Below are 24,555 nucleotides of genomic sequence, written 5' to 3'. Positions count from 1 at the left end.
TATTATGTGAAAGTATATATTACCTGTTTAAGATGGCACATATATGCGTGAGAGTCTCTCTTCTCGTGTGTGTGTGTGTGTGTGTGTGTGTGTGCGTGTGTGTGTGTGTGTGTGTGTGTGTGTGTGTGTGTGTGTGTGTGTGTGTGTTGGTCCAGGATGACTCCACTCCCCTGGCATTTCCTTGGGGGGAAGTAGTGCAGTTCCCTTCTTCCCTCTTCTTAGTCCTATCTGGCTTCCATCTTCTACACACACACCAACACACACACAATTACACATGTACGTACACTGATATTGTCATCCCAGCTTCTTCTTCCTCCTCCTCCTCCTCCTCCTCTTCAAACCCTTCTGATACTTGTCCTCCTTCCTCTCCTTGATCTCCAGTTCGTCTTTTGCTTATCCCACTTTCTGTCTTTTACTCCAGGCTCCCCGTGTTTTCTGGCAGCGGCCTGGAAAAGTGGATTTCCAGGCCTTGAAAAAGAAAAGAACCGTACCAAGAACTTGTTTTTAACAAGTAGGAGGAGAGGGATGTCACTGGGAAATTTTACTGGCCAATATTTCATTGAATTTAATTATATTCAGTGACAGAAGTGAGAAAGCAGAGCAGAAAAATGACATTATGAACATGGAAATAGAGTATCAACTGGTGCTGTCATGGGATGTGTAAAATCCCAGGTTCGATTACGGAGGGGGAACTTTATTGTGTGTCATTATCCCTCCCTTTAGTGTCAACTTTCCAAAAAAATAGAAACAAAACACCCCCAAAAAGGTGCCAAAACAATCTGCAGCACATTAAAGGATGATTCCGGTTTATCACAGCTTGGATCTCCACCAGTTGACTTCACAACAAATCAGACTTTTTTCTGTTCTCCTTAACTTGAAGTAAGGAAACTGACCACACGTCAACACTTCTGTCTCTTCCGCTTTAATGAGAAACCCATATCACTCTTCTCCTCCCTTCCCCCCTTCAAAGCTGAAAGTCAAAGGTCAGATCAGCTGAAGGAACATGGCTTCTGAACTCTGAGGTCGCCTCGTGATTGGAGAGAGAGGAGTGATCAGAGTGAAGGAAGCTTTAAAGGCGGACGGTCAGGATGTGACTGAGGCTCATTGAATTGTCGTTGCTGCAAATGTACTTATTTTTTTTGTAAGAACATTCCATGAAGCTGTTGAGCATGTAAACAAGTGGTTGCAAATGTTCCACAGGTGGCATGTTAGAGGCCGGTGAGTGTTTGTTCAAAGTCTAGCACGGAGTATTTTACCACCAGTGTTTATCCTGAGACAGTAGGATATCATTACTATAAACAAATATGATCTTAAGTGTGCAGACTTCCAGCATGTAGCAGCTTTTGAGATTTTTATTGCTTTACAGCACAAAAAAGGACGCTGTGTGTGTGTGTGTGTGTGTGTGTGTGTAGCTTCTGGCGACATTTGGCAGATGGAAAAATCGTTTTTTTCATTTATTTTCAAGCTGTATTCATGTATTTTTAGCCGCTTGGGGGACGAGATAGAAACACAGTGACATGTTATCACCTGAAAAGGTTGATATAGCGAACAGTGAAAAATTTGAGTACAGTTTATCGCTCTTTGAAGGAGGAAGACCATACATAGACTTGCTCATTTCATCAACTTTTTCTTTATTCAAACAGCATTGAGCTGAATCAGGGCCCAACATTTAAGCTTACGCTCTCATAAGGGGCCAAAGAAGAATAATGAGTTATAAACCACTTTTTTATACGTTTTCAAATATCACACAAAGCATCCTATAGGAAAATGACATCATTCAATAATCAATACATCATCTGTGTCACCTGTAGTGTTACCTGTGTTTGCTTTAAACATTATTGGCACATTTTTGTGGTTAAATTGAAACAAATCAATCCAGCCAAACCAATAAAAAAAACCCCCTCCTGTATAATTTCCAACAGCGTTAAAACAAAAAACAAAAAGAAAAACAGCTAAATAACTATTAAACATAGCTTGCAGTCCATGTGGTGATAGTGTGTTTATATATGTATCCAAAATGCTTCACGTATCAAAAGCAATAGATCCAGATTACCAATATTCAGTTCTAATATTTCACTTTCCTTTAGCTCTGTTAGCTGCTAACTCTAAACTCGTGAACAGAAAACACAACGCCATAAAAAATAATTTCAAAACAATATAGAAAATAGAAAATGACTGCATTAGTATCAATAAATAGTTGATTGATCAGCATTAGGAACAGGTGTAAAGATGTCAGCGATGTGGTAGATTTGGTGGTTGTTTATGTAAAATCAGGTTTAAGGGGTTTAATTATTGGCTAATTAGCTTGTTAAAGTTTTTGTTGTGTTCCATGATGTTTATGGACACAAAGCAACACGGATGATGGGAAATGTGGTTTTTAGCCAGCTACGTTCATTGTGGTTGACGTTTTCACAGATATCATTAGACAGTAATGACTAAACGCTACGCCTTTAACTCTCACTGTCAAACTAATTAGATACATTTTCACCAGGTCTTCTAGGCAAATTAAAAATCTCCAGTCAGCACTTGATATTAAGTGTGAGTGTTAAAAAAAAATAAAATCCAATGACATCAGTTGAGCTGGTGGTCTGTGGTGAGCGATGGACGGGGGCCGTGTTGGCGAACAGCGGCTGACTAAAGTGACTGTTGGCTGCTGGGGGAGGAAGCGGTTGAGTCAGAAAAGCCCTTAAACCAGAGAGCAGAGTCTGTAAAGTAAAAATGCTTCCAAAGTGAATCAATTCATCAGCAGCTACACATGTGACCCTTTCAAGCTCACAGTCTGCTGACTGAGCATTTGCTTGCTCTGTGCTTTGCATAAGGTCCAACACTTGGTGACGAATTTACCTTTTTTAGACACACAGGTTGAGTATAGTTGTTAAGATTTAAATGCTGTTGACACTAAAGTCATTTCGCAAACAATTGGATATCTAGTCCATCATGAGAGTATTGGTCTCCCATGGTGGACAAAATGCTGGTTCTAGTCCAACAAAAGTATCCTTCTTGTTGAGTATAGATAAATCCATAAATTCATTCTTCTCAGACAAAGCTTCTCCCACTCATAGAAACTCACCTCGAGGGCGTCTTAAAAGAATGTGGTGAGCATGTGACCCTATAATATCTGCACTGAAACCACCAAACATTGGCCTCTCACCTCCAGGTCCCTCCAGGCTTTTCCATGATAAGAGAAACTGTGGTCCAAACATCCCATACAATAAGGATGGTGGATATGGATCATGGTGCTAGTCACGGGAGAGTCGGATGACCGAAGGATTACATCGTGTTTGAATGGAGCATGTAGTCAGCTGGGGAGTGTTTAACAGAGAATTTCAATAACGGCATTATCCATATTCATGGTTGTAAAAGTTCAATGAGGGATTTATTGAAGTTTTTCGATCTCTTAGATCTTTGAAATAGCGGTCACGCTGATGTGGTGTAATACAACTACAGATGCTTTTATTTCCATTGTTACTTTCATATGATTCACTCCTGAGGTTTGTCAGGTCCTGTGTCACAATTAGTATTGATAGGAAGTTTATCACTGAGATTTAAATGTTTCGTTACCTATGCGATACGTGATGTACCTTACAATCGAATGCAATGAAAATCAATGGACATTGCTTAGATATTATTAAAATGAATGATTTGGTGACACAGTAACATTACTACAACCAGGAACATTAACATTGAGACTATCCAGCAGGTTGCAAACAACCCAGAACTTATTTTGAAGAGAACTGAAGGCAAATGTAAACATTTCTACCCATTCTGTTCACTGGAAACATCAGAAATTAGACTACAGACCAACTTCCTGGCTCAACTTTGGCCTGTCGTTAAGTACTGTTTGCAAGTTTTTCTATGCATTGGATTATGTGACTTTAATAGCATTTAAGGTGGACTCAGTTTCTGTTTCACCTGCAAATAATTAGGTTAGATCAGTGGTCCCCACCTTTCGTTTATTGTAACTGTTGCTCTCTACATTTTAGAAAAAGTGCTATATAAATACAGTTATTATTTTGTGACCCCTAAAATTTATCTCATGACCCACTGAAGGCTTCTGACCCCCATGTTGGGTACCACTGGTTTCAGTTAATATGGCTAAATGAGTGGCTTGTTTACTACCTGTGATAGTCTTCCTGCCCTGTTGGACACTGAGCGATGTCACCATGTCCTCACATCTGAGTAGTTAACTTTGTGAGTTAAACATTATGGTTAATAGGAATAACAGGCAGAACTGAGACATTAAAAATCAGATTGTTAAAAATAATCTGGAATTTTTCTTAAAACTACAAAAAGTTACGGTGGCTAAATCACTTTTGTCTGTCCCTCTCTCTTTGTCCTCTCTTTAACGTGTGCATATTGTCCAGGTATGTGTGTGTGTGTGTGACTTTTCTGAACAAAGGAACCAGAGAGGATGATGTCATCTATTAACCGTTGTGTGCATGTCTGCGTGAGTCGGCGGTTGAGGAGGGGGGTTTGTAATTATTACAGTCTGTCTGTAGTCTGAGGTCACCTTTCTCACAGAGACGAGACACATGCATATACACACACACACACACACACACGACAACTATTTATTTAAATAATTCAAACCACTGTAATCACACTGAATTTTTCCTATAAAAAGTCAAACACAAAGGAAAGACTGTCAGAACACACACTTCCAGCTTATACACAGACACACTTTATTTGGATGCCGGTCACGAATGTGTGTGTCTTCACTTCAAGGACTCTCCTTAAATTAAATCTCAGGAAGGAAAGAGACATGTCTGTGTGTGTGTGTGTGTGTGTGTGTGTGTGTGTGTGTGTGTGTGTGTGTGTGTGTGTGTGTGTGTGTGTAAAGATGTTCATTCATCACTGTTTGTCATGACGTCACCGGTGTCCATACAGCAGCTCCTATAGAGTGCTTTAGCTGAGTGTATGTGTGAGTGATGTGAAGTGTGTATGTCTACTTCTGTGTCTTTTTTTGTGTCTGTGTGTTTAAACTGTAGTAGCGTGTGAGTGAGTGCCTCACATTCATTTGTCTGGCTACCAGCTGGACAAATGATGCACACCATAAATGTGTAGTGTGTGTGTGTGTGTGTGTGTGTGTGTGTTGATGAATAAACTCGAATCAACGCCCATTCTTAAGCTATCATAAAACTGCATCGTCAGCTGAAACATGCCGGTACCTTGCCGCCTCCACACACTCCCAGCGCACACACACACACACACAGACACTGGGAAAATTTAAATTCTCAAGCTGAGAGCTGGGTCAGAATGAGCAGACAGTAAGCCAGGGGGAAATGTTCGGGTTCATAAATTTCTTGTGTGTGTGAATGTAAGTGGTTAGTACGTCAGAGATACTTACTATGTGTGTTAATGTGTGTGTTGTGAGTTATAAACAGATTACTCAGCAGTTCTACAGCATGATGGATGCTGGAGTTTAAAGTAGGCCGGCATGTGTTAGCCTGCTGTGGCTACACACACACACACACACACACACACACACACACACACACACACACACACACACACACACACACACACACACACACACACACACATACACACACACAGCAGTCCACTACATTTCTATGAATCCACAGAAGAAGATTTTGACCAGATGTAGGATTAAGTTTTTGGTCAATTTGGATGTAGTTCCAAGTTGGTAAAGTACACGAATTAACTTTTATAGCCAAGAGCAATTAACAAAATATTCAGGTTGCCATTTAGCCAAAATGATTCACAATACGTTACTGTTTTTAGTGCCTCTTGGGCTGAGAAGAACTCCAAAACAGACTTACAAGCATATTATCACCTTATAAAGTTGTTATGGCTAACAGGTTAGCTAGCCTGTTCACACATCTAGCAGATACATAGTAACAATAGCATTTGTAGCTGTGTTTGTGTCCACTTGATGAATGTTAGCTTAATATTCACTCTCCTTTTAGCTCTGATTTGGTCTCTGAAAGCTCATGAGAAACATCAGTATCTTAAACTGCTAAATGTTGCTTTTACTTCATCAATGTAGAGTAGTGTACAGTGTTTTTTTTTTTTTTTTTTTTTTTAAATCAGAGCTTGTTTGCTTAAAAAGGTTGCCTCAGGCTAATGAGAGCATGAGACTGAAGCAGACAGCAAATGTGTAATAAAACCAACAACAGTAAGCTGAAAAGAATGTAAAAAGTTAAGTTGTGCTGTTGAGTTTGGTGATGATTCACCACTCTTTATCACACATTACATGTAATCATTTGATTCAGAGTTGAGTCACGTTCAGTTTCAGTTTACTGAAAAGATTTGGCATTTATTTATAGGTCTTGACCGATACTGGACTTTTGGGGCCGATACTGAATCTGATATTAGGGAGTAAAACAATTCTGATATCGATATATCGGCTGATAATCTGATGTATACAGAATGCATACATAAACACACTTTTTTTTTTTCTTTTTCAAATTTGGTTATCAAATACTTGACAATAGTATGTAATGGAGGCATGATATTTTACAGTTTAGGAATAAACTTAATTTTTATAAAATGACATCTGTACATTGAAACAGTTAACTTCACTGGGAATTTAATTATATATTAAACTTGAATTAGGAAAATGGACTAGATATACATACAATGCGGCCAATATAGCTTAAAAAAAAAAAATATCGGCACGTATTGGACGGCATAAACCCAGATACCAATATATCTTGGATAGGCCAATATCAGCTGGTTAACCGATATATTGGTCAGGCTCTACTCAGGTACTCACATTTACCAGAAGTTGGTAGATGAGTCTGCTTCACACGTTAATGTTGGAGCACACTACTGTTGTCAGTAGTAGTCATAAAGACCTTCAGGCACCCATACACACACAATATTGCAAAGGCAGTTTCTCCAATTGAATGAATGTATACTGTTGACACACAAATGTTGTTGTTGTAATAGGCCTAGTATTCTTTGCCTAGTTTTATAAAATGGCTTTCTCACTAAGATACTCTGTTATCGCTTGTTATGTGTGGTGTCCTCTCCACAGTGAAATTGCTCTGTTTATCTTTCCCTTCCTCTCCCCTTCGTTCCAGTTTGTCCTCTCCCTTAACTGCCGCTCCTTTTGTGTTTTATGGCTGATACGGTTCGAAGTAACATTAGCCCATTTGCACTTTGTTTTCCCATAGCGCGAATGTTCCTCTTCCCCTTGTGTGCTACTGGTGGATTCAGAGTTTTGCTTACAGTATTACACTGTTTAAGATGATCAGATAAATTTTACATGGCTGCAAGAAAGCAGTCTCTCATTATGTTGAGCTTATAAATAATTGTCTTGTGATCACAAGACAGAATTTGTTTTTCCCTTCTTCTAATATTCTTGTGATCATGAGAACTGAAGCTTGTTGAGTAACAAAATAACACACACACACACACAAATTGAAAAAAGTCATGTTTACCAAGTGTCTTCCCCCAACATTTCCACAATTTATTTCATTCTCTGTCTGCATGTTACATCATGAGTTTTGTCTTTTATTCGGTTCATTTTCTCATGTTTTACAGTATTGTTTTCCCTTGTTCTGTTTCTCATACTCTCAGTTCCCACAGTTAGACACCCACAGAGATTTGCTTCCTTGTCATCTTTGCAGTTTGCTCTCTCAATCAGCCTCGACCTTTTCGCCCAACCCCACCTCCAAACACACATTCACACATGTCCCCTTTGGCTAAAGCAAAATGGGTTTATCTCTCATCACTCAGCCTTTGGACTGAGCCAACTCATTCAGGGACGGGGGCCGGTGGCTCAGGTGTCGCAGTCTTGTTTCACACAAAGGAAACTTGATCATGTGGTGGTTTAGACACACATGCACAGACATACGCTACGGCTACATATAATGTGGCCACAAAAGATTGTAAAGACGCACACACACGCACGCACACGCACACACACACACACGCTCTCTGTTTTAAGTCTTCTCTCTTTATTTTTCCTCCATCTGTGAAAACATTTGCTGGTTGCTAACTCGCAAATGTAACTTAAGCATTCTGGTCACGTTGTCAAGAGAGTGGGCTTGAACAGCAGGGGCTTTGTACTATTGTGTTCAAAAGTTGTATCGTACTTTATTCTTTCTGTTTGTTCTCTGTTATCTCATTTCTGTTTGCAAAAATAAACCCTATATAAAGGATAACAGCTACAGTGTAGTTGTACGTTAGCAAGGTTCTCACTGACTGCATCGTTAGCTTACAGCGTCTACTGTAGGTATTGTTATGGCTTCCCCTGCTTCAACATTTACAGTGTTTTTTGAACAATAGGTCTGTAACTATTGGTTAGGTTAATGGTATTTTAGTGTTTGCTAGTATTATTAGTACATTATTGTGTGCTATGGTGGTAAGATATTTAAGTTATGTGTGTGGGTTTTCACTGAAACATCACATTAGCATTTGTCTCCATTTTGTTTAATTTTGGGATGGTACGGAGCTAACGCGGATTTTTATGTAGCCTTTTTTTAGGCAGTGTTTGTGTGTATATAATTATGTATCTTTTTAAAAAGAAAACATATTCTTAGTCTTATTTGTCTGGAGTTTAAGAAAAAGAATTGTATACACACACTGGCAACAAAGGCAACATACAAATCCGCGTTAGCTCCGTAACCCTAACCCTAACCCATAGCTACACAAATTGAATTATATATGGCTGAATGGTTGTTAAAAATCCTTATGTTGCTATTAGCTTAAGACTCATTGTAGCTCCCACATATATCTTCCCAACTTAAGTTGTTTTTGTGTGGAGCTATTAAATGTTGGCTAACTATTGTACAAACAAAATGGCTGCATGCTAATTATCTTTCTTTACCTTCTAACTCTTTTACACATATGGCCTCCTGTATTTTGCTTTTTTTAAATTTCGGTTTATTTTTACATGAGTGACATTATTCTGCTCGTCCTAAGGCTCTTTTAGCAAATATTAGCAACTGTTAGTGTTAACCTTCTTGTTGGATATTGCTAATTTGGGGGGAAATACCCTAGAAACACATTTATCACAACAATCTTAGAAGTGGCAGTTGTGTGCTTGTGATATGGCTGGAGGTCAAACTTAGCCTTTCATGCACATATTTGGTCACATTTGCTTTGAAGAAAAATGGAATTAATAAACGGGTTTATTATGCGCACAGCATTGTACTGCTGCAGGCTAGTTACACACTTACTGTACATAGCTTTCTGTAAGCATACTACTCAGGCTATTTCTGCCCCTTGTCTTGGTTCACATCGTAGTCCTGTTTTCCACATAGTGTTTTCAGACTGTTGAGGAATGCTCAGGGTTTGGACCTCACTATGTAGAGTCAAATAACTTGTTATGAATGTGGTTTTTGTTTTTATGACTCAACTGAATCACCCTGTATGTTTATTTAGCCTATAAAACTACCGTCTGCTTTAATTCCCACCAACAATGCGCACTGCTATGCTCTTGTCTCTGTTGTAAATTGACCATTTCTTTCACCAACACTATAACAATTCTATCATTATTGTCATATTGTAATTTTTAGTGAGCTATTGGTATTTAAACAATAGACACATGTTAAATGACCCTCTTCTCTTCTCTCTTCTGTTTTTTCTCTCCAGGGTCGACATGTCAAGACGGGACAACTGGCGGCCATTAAGGTCATGGATGTCACAGAGGTGAGTAAACACTAATTAATATATTGCATATCGTCAATTTATATATGTTGTCAGTATTGTCAGCAGTATGGTCTCTGCTGCTGCCCTGCAGGACTATTGAATTCTGTTGATGAAGCAACTCTTTTCTTTCATGATTGGTAGCAAATGAAGCAAAATATAGTGACTGACTTCCTTGTTGGAGAGATGTTACAATTTCTTTTTTACCCAGCTGTATTAAAATATTGCCACTTTTGTACTCGCAGTTGTAATACAGCATAAAAAATTCATGAGTTGGGACTAATACAGCGGCTGCAGCTTGTAACAGTTACCAGACGCATATAGCCACAAATTACAGCTTGTGCACATTTGGAAATGTTCCCAAATTTAGTTTCATCGCATCTGACGTCCTAAATCATTACTAATTCTTTACTCAAGCCTTCACTATAACACCAAAACAAACAGTTTAAGATAGGAAGCTCCCCCTCCCTCCTATTGGCTCCCTAATGCCTGATGTCAGCATTCTCTCCAAAAATAGTCATCATTTTCACGTTTTCAGGTTTGTGTTTGAAGCTCAACAGATTTTCAATTTCCTGAGGGCTGTTAAGCCAATAGTCTTAGACTATGTGTGTGTGTGTGTGTGTGTGTGTGTGTGTGTGTGTGTGTGTGTGTGTGTTTGAGCCCATGGGTGCTTGCTCGCCAGCTTTAACAAAGTTGATAAAGGACCCAGAAGGCTGTTTCTGCCTACGTAATTGCTGCCTGTGTTTCTGCCAGTGTGTGTGTGTTTGTGTGTGTGTGTGTGTGTGTGTGTGTATGTGTGTGTGTGTATGTGTGTGAATACATGTAGAAATAGGTCTCATAAAACTATGTCTCAACTAAAGCGATGGTGATAATTTTAGCGAGTGCCTTTCGCGTTGCTCATCATTGTATGAATAACTGGATGAGACACTGAGGAAAAATATCATAAACAAACTGTTTGAGGTCACTCAAACATTTCCTGCCCTGAAGAGGAATGAGTGTATCATCAAGACTGACATTTTAGCTGTAAAAGACTTCATGTAAAATCCTGTTTACAAGACAGGGTATTTAAAATAATGAGAATTATTTAGAGCAACACATCGCTGTAAATACCATCCAGAACTATTGAGATATACTAAAATGCTCCATGTGTCAAAGATAACTCCTATAATCCTATAACCATTACAACGCTATCAAATTAAAATTAAAAATCATATATTGAGTTGAAGTAGGAAGCATATTTTGAGCAGTGTTTAGGCTACTTGAATATTCGCCTCCTCCTGTCCTCTTTTGCCCTTTTTTTCACACCAGTCATGGTTTCCCTATGGCCAGTCTTACACACTCCTAAAGGAAAGAATGACCACAGCAATCTAAATCTGTCAGGGAATCAATCCATTATGAAAACAACATCTTATAAGACAGTACGAACAGATGATACAACAGCCAGGCCTGATAAATAAAAAGAAGCGGGAGTGACAGTCTTGTTAGAAATCTACGCTAAGGAATCTTAAAATGATACAAAATTGAACAGTAGCAGCTGATATCCAGTCAGCCAAACTATATCATTCATCTGTGTGGATTAGTTTGCACAGAAAAGAAGGAAAGAAAAGACATCTGTCAAACACCTGTGAGTGTTATAAATCAAATATTGGGTATTAATTAGTCATATGAACCATCTCCCTGCCTTCAAGACCTGCTAATTGCTGAGAGTTTTGCATCAATTTGGATTTGTATGGGAGGTTTTTAGTGCCTAATAATTGTTTAAATACCACTTTATTGAATATATTACAGGAATGTAATATTAATATCTATCTACCAAAGTATTGAACAAATTAAACTTAAACTTAAGAGTTATTACAAATTATGAGTGTGACACAAATTTTGTACCAAATTTCATGGCAATTCATCCATTAGGTGGTGAGACACTAGTCTGGAGCAAAGTGGTGGACTGACTGAAGTTGTGTTGATGCTAAAATGTTAGAAGTGGCAGTTTGGGAGTGTATTTCTCACTGTTGCCTGCAGGCAGAAAAAAAAAATCTATTTCCTACTGTGGAGATTAAAGAGAGCACATGAACTGAGAACATTTGTGTGTATTCATAGAAACAGAATGACTGAAGAGAAATCCATGTTTGGAATAGTCAAAACTTAACGGTTGATTTCCTTCTAAAATGTTTAGAGTGGTGCTTTCCCAGTTTTCTAACATAAACAGTCTGAATCTGTCTGGATGTTTGCCAAGAATGACAGTTGAGAAGAGGAAGTTGTTGCTTGAGATTTTTACACACACACACACACACACACACACACACACACACACACACACACACACACACACACACACACACACACATTAAACACCCACCACACACTAAACACACACACCAAACAATCCCATACATCTGCGTACGTGTGTGTGTAAGAGCTCACGTGTTACAGCTGCACAACAGCACAGTCATATATCTTCTTTCCTGTGTGTGTGTGTGTGTGTGTGTGTGTGTGTGTGTGTGTGTGTGTCCACTCTCTGCTCCCTGAGCACATCTCAGCATATGCGCTCTGACCCACATACCACTTCCTGTTCTATATACAGAGCGGGAGAGAGAAAGAGAGAGAGAGAGAGAGAGAGGGAGAGCGAGAGAGAGAGAGAGAGAGGGGCTAAGGAGGGAAAAGGTTGGACACTTAACATGGAGAGGGAGAGGATACAGAGTGAAATAGAGATGTAGGGCCGTCCAGTATAGTAACATTTTGATCCATTTTTTTTTTCATATAAGTCATATATTGAAATGCAAGTCATGGTCAGTATATTTTAATGTTAAATACTCTCTATCGAGCCTTAACCCTTACATACTGTTCAACAGTACCAATTTGACCCATTTTTTCCATTTAAGAGCTGTAAAAACACTATAAAACATTTCCTCTTAGCTTCACAATATAAATATGGGAACTAAAATGAATATGTATTTTACATTTTGGTGCAGCTGATACACATTTTCATATATGCAAATGCACAAATTTGACCTGTGTTGATTAATTAAAATGAACAGTATGTAATGTTAACATTTCCTAACAGCAGATTCAGAATCTGAATGAATGAAAAATGGGTTGCAAATACAAAATAATCCAAAATAATCTTTTTTGGTATAAATCCTTATAAAAACCTCACAATGTAAACACCCTTCAGCATAATTCCAGCTGTACTCTCTATTCGTCTTTGTTATATTTCAGGATGAGCTGAAATGATCCAATAACGATGAGGTTCATACTGACCTTGTAAAGAGGAATGCTGCTAAAATCACATGACTCATCTGCATTTAACACACTTTCTGTTTGTCTCAGTTCATTTATAACAGTGAGATAAAGTGTGTTAAACCACTACTGATACTATGCCACCACATCCTGCAATTTTTATATGTATGTAGTGTTTATATTGCAGTGGGTGGAGGAGGAGGAGAGGAAGTGAGGGAAGGGATTGAGAGTGAAACGTTGAACAGGGGGAGACAGGGAGTGCCTAGATAAGAAGAAGGAGAAGAAGAAGGAGGAGGAAGAGACAGTTTTTTTCCCTCTTGTGTTCCTCAGAGAAGGTTCAGCTGAAGTGCAGTGGGATTATGGGAGGGGCTATCGCCACTTTGCCCACTTCTCTCTTCACCTCCATCGCTTAGATCTACTTATGTTCTTCCTCGTCAATCTATCCTCTCCTCATTCCTCATTCCCACCTGTGTTTTCTCTCCCTCTCTTTCCTTTTTTTTTCTGGCACAAATCTCGCTTGTATTCCTCTGATCTCGCCATTTTTCCTTTCAAGCCGCCACCTCTTGTTTTCTGTGGAGAGCGAGTAAGAGAGCAGACAGAGAGAGTGAAGTCATCCTCGTCCCTGATAGGCGATCGGAAAAGAGAAGGAGGGAGGGAGGGAGGAAACGGCTCTGCATTCTGCCTCTCGCTGCTGCTGCTGTTGACTTGATGTAATCCTCTGGGATTCAATAGGAAAAAATCGATCTTGATTAGTGTAGAAACTCTGCAGCCGAGCGTCTTTCTTCTCTATTTCTCGGCTCCCTCTAGGATTGCTTTTTCTTCTCTCCTCGTCTTCTCGCTTGCTCGTTTTTTTCTCTTTCTGTGAATTTCTGCACATAAAACCAAACTACACACAACTCAAATCTGTCTTCTCTCTCACCTCCTACTGCCTACTCACTCTCCTGCTGCTCCCTGCCCATTCAGAGGTGTGAAAGTGGAAAAATGGGAAAGGCGTGGAATTGTACGCCTTAAACCTAGTCCAACTGACTCATCGGGTCAAAACAAATACACATTCAAACACTCACTATATCTCTTCTCTGTATCTCCTCTGTATCCGCCAGGCTCCAACGTGCTTCTAGGAATCACATGTCAGTCAGAGTGAGACATCTTGACTGCTACTTGATGGATTGCCATGAAATTTGATGCAGAGATTCTCAGTCTTGGAACAGTCTTCTGCCTGTATCTTTTCCACTGAGAATTAATAACTGTAATAACTTTGGATAAAACTCTACAGGGAGGATATATCTGAACGGCAGGTGGGAGCTTGCAGGGCGTAATGGGAATACATTTGGGATAATCAAGTGATTAGTTTTGACTCTCTGGCTGATTCTTTTAGCAGAATAAATGCTTCACAAACTGCTCAAATGCTGTAAAGCTGCTGACTCAAGTAGGCTGCACATGCAAAAAGAGCATAGAGCAGTTTGATATTTATGCTTTTTATCAGTCATATAACATGGCAAGCAAGGGCTGACATAGAGACATGTTATGTATATATATATATATATATATATACAAATAATGGACTATAGACATACCATAAGACAGTTAGATGGTGTAGATGTGGTTGTTACAACTTGGGTGGGGTATGTTATGGGTAGTGTGTGTGTGTATGGTAGGATGTTTGAACAAGTCTGTGGTATATAATGATAATAATAATGATAATAATAATAATAATATTAATAATAATAATAATAATAATGGTGTACCCAGGACAACTTTTTCGAAACCAAAGACAACTATTTTAAAATGTTCAATTAGATTCTGAGCTCCTCTCTGCTGGAACTGTTTATCATATTAGAAATTCCACCACTCTAAAATCATTTACTTAATTAACCACACTCTTCTTTCTGCATTAATTAATTATTGCAACATCATAACCCCGTGCATTGTCACATTCCACGCATCGGTAAATTGTCTCTTGATACACTTGTAACTCCTTTGTTTTTTATTTGTATTATTAACCCCTGTGATAATAATAATGAAATATATAATAGAGAGTATCATAATAATCACATTGTTAACCATTAGTGAGTATAGTATTATGTCTTGCTGCTAAGGTTTTAGTGCTGACTTTTATTTACAATTCTGATTCTGTTGAGAGATTAGATTCAACTCATTTAACAACAGTGATAAACTTTACTGTAATGGATTCCAGGTTAAAGGTGTGAGGTTTCATCCCACTCTTCATCATCTTCTGACACATCATGAATGTGAAGAATGAATCCCAAAAACAAGCCCTGGTTGCCTGTTTGTGTCACGTCGACTCCATCGGCTCGTGTTGAAGCCGTTGCCTCTCCTCCCACTCAGCTTCCGTTTTCCATTATGTTTCCACTTTGCGGCCTTACGTTCCCCAGAGGGGGTCGCGGTTCTGTTAGCTCCACTCACATTGTGTGCTGTAGTACTTTAGCAGCAAGATGGCCGCCACTGAGTCTCCCCCACCATCTCATCATGCCCAGGAATGATAATGAGTAGCTTCAGGATGCCTTGTTTTGAAACAACTCAGCTCTAGTGCATAGTTCAGGAAAAGTGAGAGACAGAGATAGAGAGAAGAGAGGTGATACATGAACATGTGACTAAACTCGTTACTGGAGACAGAAATGGAAAGTGATGTGAAAGGACGAGAGGGACAGGGACAGACTTGAGAGAGAGAGACTAATCATTCAAAGTAAATGGCCAGTGTACAAACAAGGTGGAGAGAGAGACATACTGAAGGTATGGGAGAGAGAAGTGATGATGTCACTGTGTCCCCTATTACTGTCTGTCTCACACACTTATTGATTTGCCTCTGTGTGCATTTGTTGATGATGGTAGGTATGGTAGCCAGATATATGCACATATATTTTTCCACCTGTCTGAGGAGATTATTACACATGAAATCATAGACTTTACTATAGTATGATCAAGCATTACAATATATAAAGGAAGGACTTATGAAGACTGGAGTTCAGGAGCTCAGCATGGAAACTTAAACGAACCTGCTAAGTGGACGGAGCAGCAGAGCTTTCTATGAGTTTAGTAGACAGACTGGATTAATGGATAGGATTTAATCTGTAGTCCACACTCCAATGCAGAAGGTGGCAGTAAATGCACCTAATAAGCTGTTTGCCAACCACCATTATAAACCAAAAAGAAGAAGTTTCTTCAACCAGAGTGGTACATCTGTTTCACCCTGACTTTTACCAGAGTTGTTATAGACTTAAAGATTGATTGAACAAATACTCAACAGATAATAAACATTCTGCCCTAACAAATTCTTATGATTTAAATCAGATATTTCCTGATTTATATTGTGGTTTTAATGGTTTAATGTTGTATTATAATCTGGCAAAGGTCTCGTATGACATATCACATTTGAGAGGCATAGTTTATTCAACGAAAAGAGTTTCTGTAGCTTTCTAATCTAGTGTCAGTCTTAAATGACTGAAGAGACAGAAGAAGAAGAGAGTTAAGGTTGACAACAATGTTTTGTTGCTGTAGAATTATGTATTTTATCTTCAAACACTTAAACATCATCAGCTAATGCAGTTTGATAGGTTTGAAATGTCATTAGGGCGTAGATGCCTTCATGGTTTCCTGACCTAAAGGGAAAGAAAACATTACTTCATGTATTTTTACTGATCACTGGAGGTCTCTTTCTCTTTTGCTCTCTTACTTGTGTTATTTTGAACCTTAATTCAAGGCTCATGGTGGATAATGTGTATGACTGTTCCTGCTGTACGTCTCCTCCCCCTGCCTGTCCTCTGCTTCTGTAATTACACCGGCTCCTTCCAAAAACCTTCACATAGCTGACAGTTTGCGGCCGATGGGATGTTCTGTTGACCATAGAAGGCTCTGGCCTGTGTGTCTTGGATTTCTCTGCATATATCGATGTTCTGTAAGATCTAGCTTGTTTCCTGCTTTTACATTCTCCTAAAGAAGGTCTAACATATCTAACTGACCAGCTGACTGGTTGACTGAAAGGTCAGCTGTCTCACCTGCTGGGCTGGCTGCTGGCTGACTGATGGTCTACTGCGTCTGATGAGTGGATTAACAGAAGGACTCGCTGGCCTGCAGTCTGCTTTGTTGGCGTGATGACTGATTGGTTGGCTAACTGCCTGGCTAAATGACTGGCCGCCTGGCTGAAGCGGCAGCCCACCGGCTGGCTGACTGACTCAAGGGATTGGCTGCCTGACCGACTGACCCGATCATCTTTACAGACCATCAAAACTCCAGCTGAACTCTTTCAATGGCCTCAGCAGTTCAGAACAACATAAATAACAGGCAAAGAGCTCTTTGTCAAGAACAAAAAACATTCACGTGAAGCATTGTCCTTTCAAAGCTCGCATAAACACGTCTTAAGAAAACAGGCCAATAGTGAAGTAGCTTTTGTTGTCAACTGCTAGAAATACAGACTGAAACCAGCTGGGTTTAACTTTGTCTCAGTAACATCTGAAAATACAAAGATAGACTCTAAAACATAACCACGCAGAAAGAGAGCGATTATGTTTTATTCTAAAATGATACTTCTGCCATCTAAGAATAGCCTCCAAATGACTGACGGCTTAAAACTTTTGCCTTTCTGTAGAAATGTAGACGAGTTCAGTCCTTGTTTGACCAGACATCAGGTTTACTGTGTGCACTGTGTTTCAGAGATAGTGACACTGAACCGCAGGTAGTGGTACATGTAGCAGTTGACGGTGATGTCTTCTTTTATCTTTAAAGTTTGGCTGAATTGCCCTTTTAATCTCTGGATTGGACTCAGAAATGTCAGCAGGGGCTGTGGCTGCCTGTCATCTGTTGCTTCTGCAGCAGGTGTGCCCGATAAGATGTAAGAAAAAAAAATCTATTCATATCTGACATTCAAAATGATGTATATGGATGACAAAATATTTGAGAGAGCGCAAAACAAATGTGGACTTGCAAACTAAATGGCTCCATGGATGTATTATAAGAGCTGGATAGGGCGCCACCTAGGGCTGGGTATCGGTACTTGTTAAGGGATCGATACAAATAAATTGACACCAAGTATTATCGAAACGTCTCCCATCATACGATACATGATCATTTTTGCACCCAGAGCTTGAAAATAAGACTATTTGTATGGACTCAATCACAGCCAATCAAAGCAAGCATTCTTTGACTTAATGCGACATGTGATTGGCCCACTGCCACCGCAGCTACAACTTGTCTGTGGTGGTGAAGTCTCAATTTAATGCTTCTATTCACATGATGGGTTTTGAATGCTCTATGAAGTACTCAATTGGGTTAGGTATCACTTTAAGGATACTTGGATTGGTACTGGTGTCATAATTTTTTTAACAATACCCAGCTATAATGCCACTGCTCAGCCATCAGCCATCAGCTGATTTTTCCCAGTGGTCATTCACACTATTGCAGCTAAAAAATCCCCCTGCAGCCCAAAAAGCATTTTTCTCCATAGACGACCATTGTAAAAGAGACATCTGTAAAACTGGACACTTCAAACCACAAACAAGGTCAATTATGACTCTTTCTATTGTGAATTCTTCCATGGATGTACAGCACTACTGTGCATATTCAGTGGACTGCATAACACGTAGGTAAACCCAGAAGCTAGACTTTTTTAATATGTACTATGTAATATGTAATTATATTAAGTAATAGTAAAGTTTTTTGGTGTAAAAAAAAATGTCCTTACAAACTGAAGCTGACAGTCAGTGAGTGAACTACCTGAAGTGGAAAGTAAGTTATGAAGCTGTATTTATTGTCTGTCCAATCCTTAAAAGACAATTCTTGCATAACTTAACCTACTACATTATGCCATTTTTGGAGATTTTGCTCCACATTGAATTCTGCTGAACAATGTTTTTGTTGCAGCAGCACTGAAGCCAGCATGAATGATACAGCTGCTACAAATGTGCTCTACAAAATGCCAAAATGTCATATGAAAAGCCAAACAGTTCCTCAGAGCGTCTCCTTTGTGGACATACGAGGCTGCCGCAGTCCTCAGTTTGCTCAGGAGTCCAAGCCTCAGCTGCCCGTCACGCTCCCACTTATCGACCGGCCATAATAGTAGTGAAAATGTCACGTCATGTCAATCCCCCCTCCCCCCCCACGGTCGGCCCACGGGATCGGATGCACGGGGCTTCGGCCGATGCGGCTCACGCTCACAAATAAATGTCACACAGTCTCAGTGATGCTGCGATGATTGAGGAATAATCGCTTGATCTTGTTATGTGTCTGAATGCGTGTCTGACTCTGTGCTGTAATATCCTGAGCGGACGACGGTTTGTTTCTCGGCTCTGTTATCTTTTCCACTCGTTGGCTGTATCTGCTTGTTCTTCTGGAGTGATTCTGTGTCAGTTTATTGGTTTGAGTCAAACAGCTTTTACAGAGGGAACATGTTCGTCGTTTGTTTGTGAGCTGTCCTGTGTCGTAGAGTTTCGTGTTGTAATGTGTGCATATGTATTGTTGAGTTTTGTGCTAAAATAAACATGTATACTGTTGAATCTTGTGTTTTATATATATATATATGTATTTTACTGTTCAGCTTTACATATATTAAAAGCCCATCTATGGTCAGGCATTGCAAACTAGCTTAGAATCTAAATGTTGTGATATATGGCATGAGTTCATGCTATATACTTGTTCCTATACAAATAAACATTGAATAAAAAAAACAAAAAAACAATCATTATTTCCCAGACAACTTAAAAATGCAAGAGAAAAAAAACCAAAAAACTTTATTTGTATAGCATCTTTCGTACAATAAATACAGTTCAAGGTGCTTTACGACATAAAAAACTCATGAATACTTACATGAAGTCCTTCACATTAAAAGCACCTATAAGGAGCAAAGAGGAAAAAATCAGAAAAGAGAGAAAACAGTCAAATCTTCACATTAGAAAGGTCAAACTAGAAGATTTTTTCAATTTGAACTGCTCAGCTGAAGGTTTAATACAGAGTTTGATCACAATGTGTGAGAATTCATATAATAACAGCTGTCTTTTTGAATACTGGTAACTTGATTGAATCTGTGTGTTCTGGATTTAAAAGGCCCAATAACTTCACTTAACTCCATAGACTTGGAGCACATGGTGTAACTGTAAATGTAAGGAGTACTCCAGTGTATTCACGGTTCGACTGATTTGATTTCAAACTTGTAAATGGATTTGAGCTGCTGCCCATCATCTGTCAAGACATTCTCCAGTGTGTGAATGGAAACTGTTCACAATTCATGAGTAGGCCTGCAGGCCAAAGGAGCAGGTTACTTGTCATACCAGAGTAAACCGAGTGTATAAAACCAATAAAGAAGAAAATGCATGTACATTTTAAAAAGGCTTGCTCACTGACAGTGAATACATTTTTCCAGGTGACCTCATTATGAAAGCTCAGTAGTAACTGTTGTTTTGCTTCTTATTCAAACTGCCTAGAAGGAAAAGGGATTCAATATTGTTCGTTTGGATCGACTCCATTAGTTCATATAATTGCTTCCTCATCGCCTCACAAGCAATAACAATGTATTAAGTCCTCTCTGACCGGTCTCTCCCTCCATCTCTCTTTATAGGATGAAGAGGAGGAAATTAAGTTGGAAATCAACATGCTGAAGAAGTACTCCCACCACAGAAACATCGCCACCTACTACGGAGCCTTCATCAAAAAAAGTCCACCGGGCCACGACGACCAGCTATGGGTGAGCTCATCCTTCATGTTGTTGTTGGCTAAATTCACCTGAAACCTGAAACATTCTTCCTAGAACTATATTAGTCCTTTCACAGATATATCGGTGTCGGCGTAGTTATATTTTTTTGCTGTAAATCCTCAGTGAAGTTTACTAAAGTTGACTTTCTTTTTGATGTCGCTTAATACAATAAGGTTTATTCCTAAACTGTAAAATATGTCTCCATTACATATCTTTGTTTACTCCCTAATGTAAAATAATGTCTAGAATCTGCACCCTACTGTGCATTTAGAGATGTTTCTGCAGGAGCAGCATGTCCCACATTCTTAATTATTAACCAGTACGCTATCTTTTATTGCACGGATCTGAAACCCATTATCGTCTCCTCCATCTCTGTCTGCTTATCGTCACTGTCGAAACCTTGTATCTCCGTTTAGTTTTTTCATAAATCAATCATCCTCATCCAAAAAAGAACTTGTGACTTAATCTTGTTACTCCATTGGATTGATTGCATGAAAGAAATGGTTTCGGACATACAAGGTTTGCCCCCGACGGTGAAGATATGCATGCTCACCAAAGCTTAACATGATGGATATGGTTTGTATTGTTAAATCCCCCCGCTGGCATTCGTATTGGAAGAGGAAGAGGAATAAACCAAGAGACAAGAGAGCATTACAGTAAACACATTAAATCAAAGAAAAGAGAAACAAGACGGGAGCAGGGAGAGAGTTAATGAGAAAGAGAGAAGAGGCAGAGAAAGCAGGGAGGAGGAAGGAGGAAGAGGAGGAGGAGGAGAACAGCAGCCAGACATTTATGGCTGCTCAGTTTGTTGAAGGCAGGATTACCTCGTTTTATGACCCCACAGCTCTGTTGTTCCTGGAGAAGAGAAGTCTCACTCTCACTCTGCAACACAGACTGGTATTTGTTTTTACAGCTGCCTGCGTGACCCCTTTACAGCCCACACTGTTGTGGCTTCACGCTGTCTGCTGTGTGTGTGTGTGTGTGTGTGTGTGTGTGTGTGTGTGTGTTTTACATTTTGTCAGAGTTCCGTCTGATGTAATGCACAAATGTAGATCACAGTTAATTGTATTGTGCATACGTTAGATGATCTAATGTGACTTTTCACACACGCCACGCAATTTTAGAGAAAATATTTGTATTGGTATCTTGATATTGAGTCTAAACATGCAATATGAGCCTTCCAGCTATAAGGATGCTACACAGTGGAGACATACTGTTTAATAGTCCATGTACTCCAGCTGTTAAAACTTCAAAATCAGTGGATGGGTTGGTGTTCATGTTCCTTCATCTTAAAACTACATTACCCATCAGCCCTTGGGTTTCTGTGTCCTGTCAAAATTCCTACAAAAGTGAGCATTTTAATTCTCGTGCCTCTTCCTCTTCTTTCGTGCTGTTTTGGGGCTCAAAGCAATCCAGATCTGGCATGGCTTATTGAGGTCTAAATGCTGCATGTAACACCTTTAGCATATGGTCTATAGCTGAAGTAGAATGGTGGAGTGTGTGTGTGTTTATGTGTGTTTATATGTCTTCTTCTCTCTTCCAGCTGGTGATGGAGTTCTGCGGTGCCGGCTCCATCACAGACCTGGTAAAGAACACCAAAGGCAACACGCTGAAAGAGGATTGGATCGCCTACATCTCCAGAGAGATCCTCAGGGTGAGGGGTCCATGACAATTTTACTGTCAGAGTCAATTGTGCTTGTGGTGGGAAACTTATTATTTGCAGTAAAGGGGTTGAAATGTCTTATGTCTGGCTGGATTTGTTATTTTCAAAGTTTTCACAGACGATAAAGAGTAAGGTTTGGAGTTTGGAAGTAATGTGCCGGTTTGTCGATTTCTCTCCGCAGGGATTGGCTCACCTGCACGCCCATCACGTCATCCACCGTGACATCAAGGGGCAAAACGTGCTGCTGACTGAAAACGCAGAGGTCAAACTGGGTACGTGCCGATTTCTCTCTCGGTTGAATTCCCCTGTCGGTTCCAGACTGGGCCTGTAGACCGCAAGCATGGTCTGGAGCTGAGGTTTGGACGGCTGCGCTGTAAAAAAAATACTGCAGCATAGAGTTTGAGTCAGCACCAAAGAGCTGCCAACCAATGCTTTTTCAGTGCCGGTGATGTTTAGTAATGATCTCAGAGTTGCAGAGTTGCAGGCTCCAAAACACAAATCCTACTCAATGTTTTAAGATTTGTTTGCTGGCTCAAAGTTTTGCACAAAACTCTTGCAGGACTTTCATACACTATCTTTATTTATTTATGTCCATTGCATCACTGCCTGTCTAATCTAGCCTGATAATCAGACTGTAACTATGCTATCAGGTTTTTTTCAGTCTGACCGATCAGACAGTCTCTTTTTTTTGGATGGATTTTTATTTTGCTATAAGCAGCCAAGTAGTGAGTCATGAATCCGTCTTGCTGACTTTTTTTTTTGGCATAATTTGAACTATTCTACGTAATTTAGTTATGAATCGATTTGAAAACAACCTGTATCGCTGAGTCACACTCACCTACATGTGTCGCTATTGTTGCTGCAGGTTTTCTTGCCTTTCATAATTGCACCTAAAAAATCAACAATCACAACACAAGCCTACCTATAAATATAAATAAATACCTGTAAATTCTCATAATTTAATATATGTATGCAAGTCACAGAAACTCTATTATTTACAGGCCTTGCTTTGGCTGCTTTATGCCCTCTAACATTTAAAGTTAAATGATCAATTATGTTGCTATTTCTTTAAATATCCAGAATTTGATTACTATTTGTTATCAGGCCGCTCTTTGTGACCTCCATTATGGTTATCCTGTGACACACAGTACAAGCCACATGTCTCCCCCGCCGCCTCAATAAAACACTTATGTTCAGCTAAAAGAAGACGAGACAGCAGCTTAATCTAAAGAGACAGACACAAGCTGTGGATTTCAACGTGAGCACAAGCAGATAATTTATGATCCATTAGTTAAGCATCAAATTTACAAACCAAACTCATCACACTCCATCAGGGTTACTGCTTTAGATGAAGCAGCGATCATTGTTTTAAATCTTCTATTTCCTCAGTGGACTTTGGTGTGAGCGCTCAGCTGGACCGGACAGTAGGACGAAGGAACACCTTCATCGGGACGCCTTATTGGATGGCTCCGGAGGTCATCGCTTGTGATGAGAACCCGGATGCCACCTATGACTACAGGGTAATGACAGACACCGGATCTGCTCTCTTATAATGATAAATGATTATAAGACAATGTTTCAAGGGGGAATGGGCCAAAGTGGTCAAATAAATACAATCCAGGTCAAAACGGAACATTTTCTGATATGTTTTTAGCATTTTCAATAGAGTAATACTTTAACATTGCTAATATTTTAAGACTTTACTGTAGTTTTCTGCTCATAATTGAAAGGCCAGTAGTCATGTAACAAGAAAACAAACATATTTTCCCACATTGAGATAGTTTGTGGCTTTTTGCTTTGTTTTGGAGTTTTTTTTGTGGCTAAAACTGCTGCTGCCATACCACTATAATGCTTTGTGGTAGACATACAACCCTGAAGAAAGTAGATCATGGATTATCCAAAGTAACAGGGACATTGTCTCTGGAATCAATCAATTGCTTTAAAATAGCCTGAAAAGTGTTAGAAGTAATCGTTTGATCAGAGTTCACCAACTCAAAGTTTCAAAGCTTTTACAACTATGAGAACATGCCCCTGCACACATAGAGTGATCTCATCTGACTCATGCTGTCTTCTGTCCTTCAGAGTGACCTGTGGTCCTGTGGAATCACGGCCATAGAGATGGCTGAGGGAGCTCCCCGTAAGTACACATCACAGACAGAATGATATGGCCTTTATCAGCCTCTGTTTTGCATGATTTATTGTATGCCACTGGGTTGGGAAATTTGGTTGATTGCTTTATGGCAGCAAAGAGAAAAAGGTGCTTTTACAATATCTGCTGATAAAATGAAGCTTTTAGAGTTTCTATTGATGGCAGATAGTGGAAATAAATGACTTT

At 39.5% G+C, this 24,555-nt stretch overlaps 1 protein-coding gene across 4 annotated transcripts in view; it reads left to right on the top strand.

Annotated features, from left to right (window-relative positions):
• The window catches only part of LOC133992781 (mitogen-activated protein kinase kinase kinase kinase 4-like), a 95,144-nt gene that overhangs the window by 36,055 nt on the left and 34,534 nt on the right, over positions 1–24,555 (top strand). For all 4 annotated transcript variants that reach the window (XM_062431517.1, XM_062431519.1, XM_062431518.1 and 1 more), the window contains exons 3-8: positions 9,568–9,624; positions 20,423–20,548; positions 22,101–22,211; positions 22,402–22,492; positions 23,610–23,740; positions 24,303–24,357. In XM_062431517.1, coding sequence (XP_062287501.1) covers positions 9,568–9,624; positions 20,423–20,548; positions 22,101–22,211; positions 22,402–22,492; positions 23,610–23,740; positions 24,303–24,357 — 571 coding nt within the window. The remainder of the gene's footprint in view (positions 1–9,567; positions 9,625–20,422; positions 20,549–22,100; positions 22,212–22,401; positions 22,493–23,609; positions 23,741–24,302; positions 24,358–24,555) is intronic.

This window comes from Scomber scombrus, chromosome 13, assembly GCF_963691925.1.
Source record: "Scomber scombrus chromosome 13, fScoSco1.1, whole genome shotgun sequence".
NCBI classification, from domain to species: Eukaryota; Metazoa; Chordata; class Actinopteri; order Scombriformes; family Scombridae; genus Scomber; species Scomber scombrus.
Note: the sequence above shows the minus strand (reverse complement) of the source record. Positions and strands in the feature narration are given on the sequence as shown.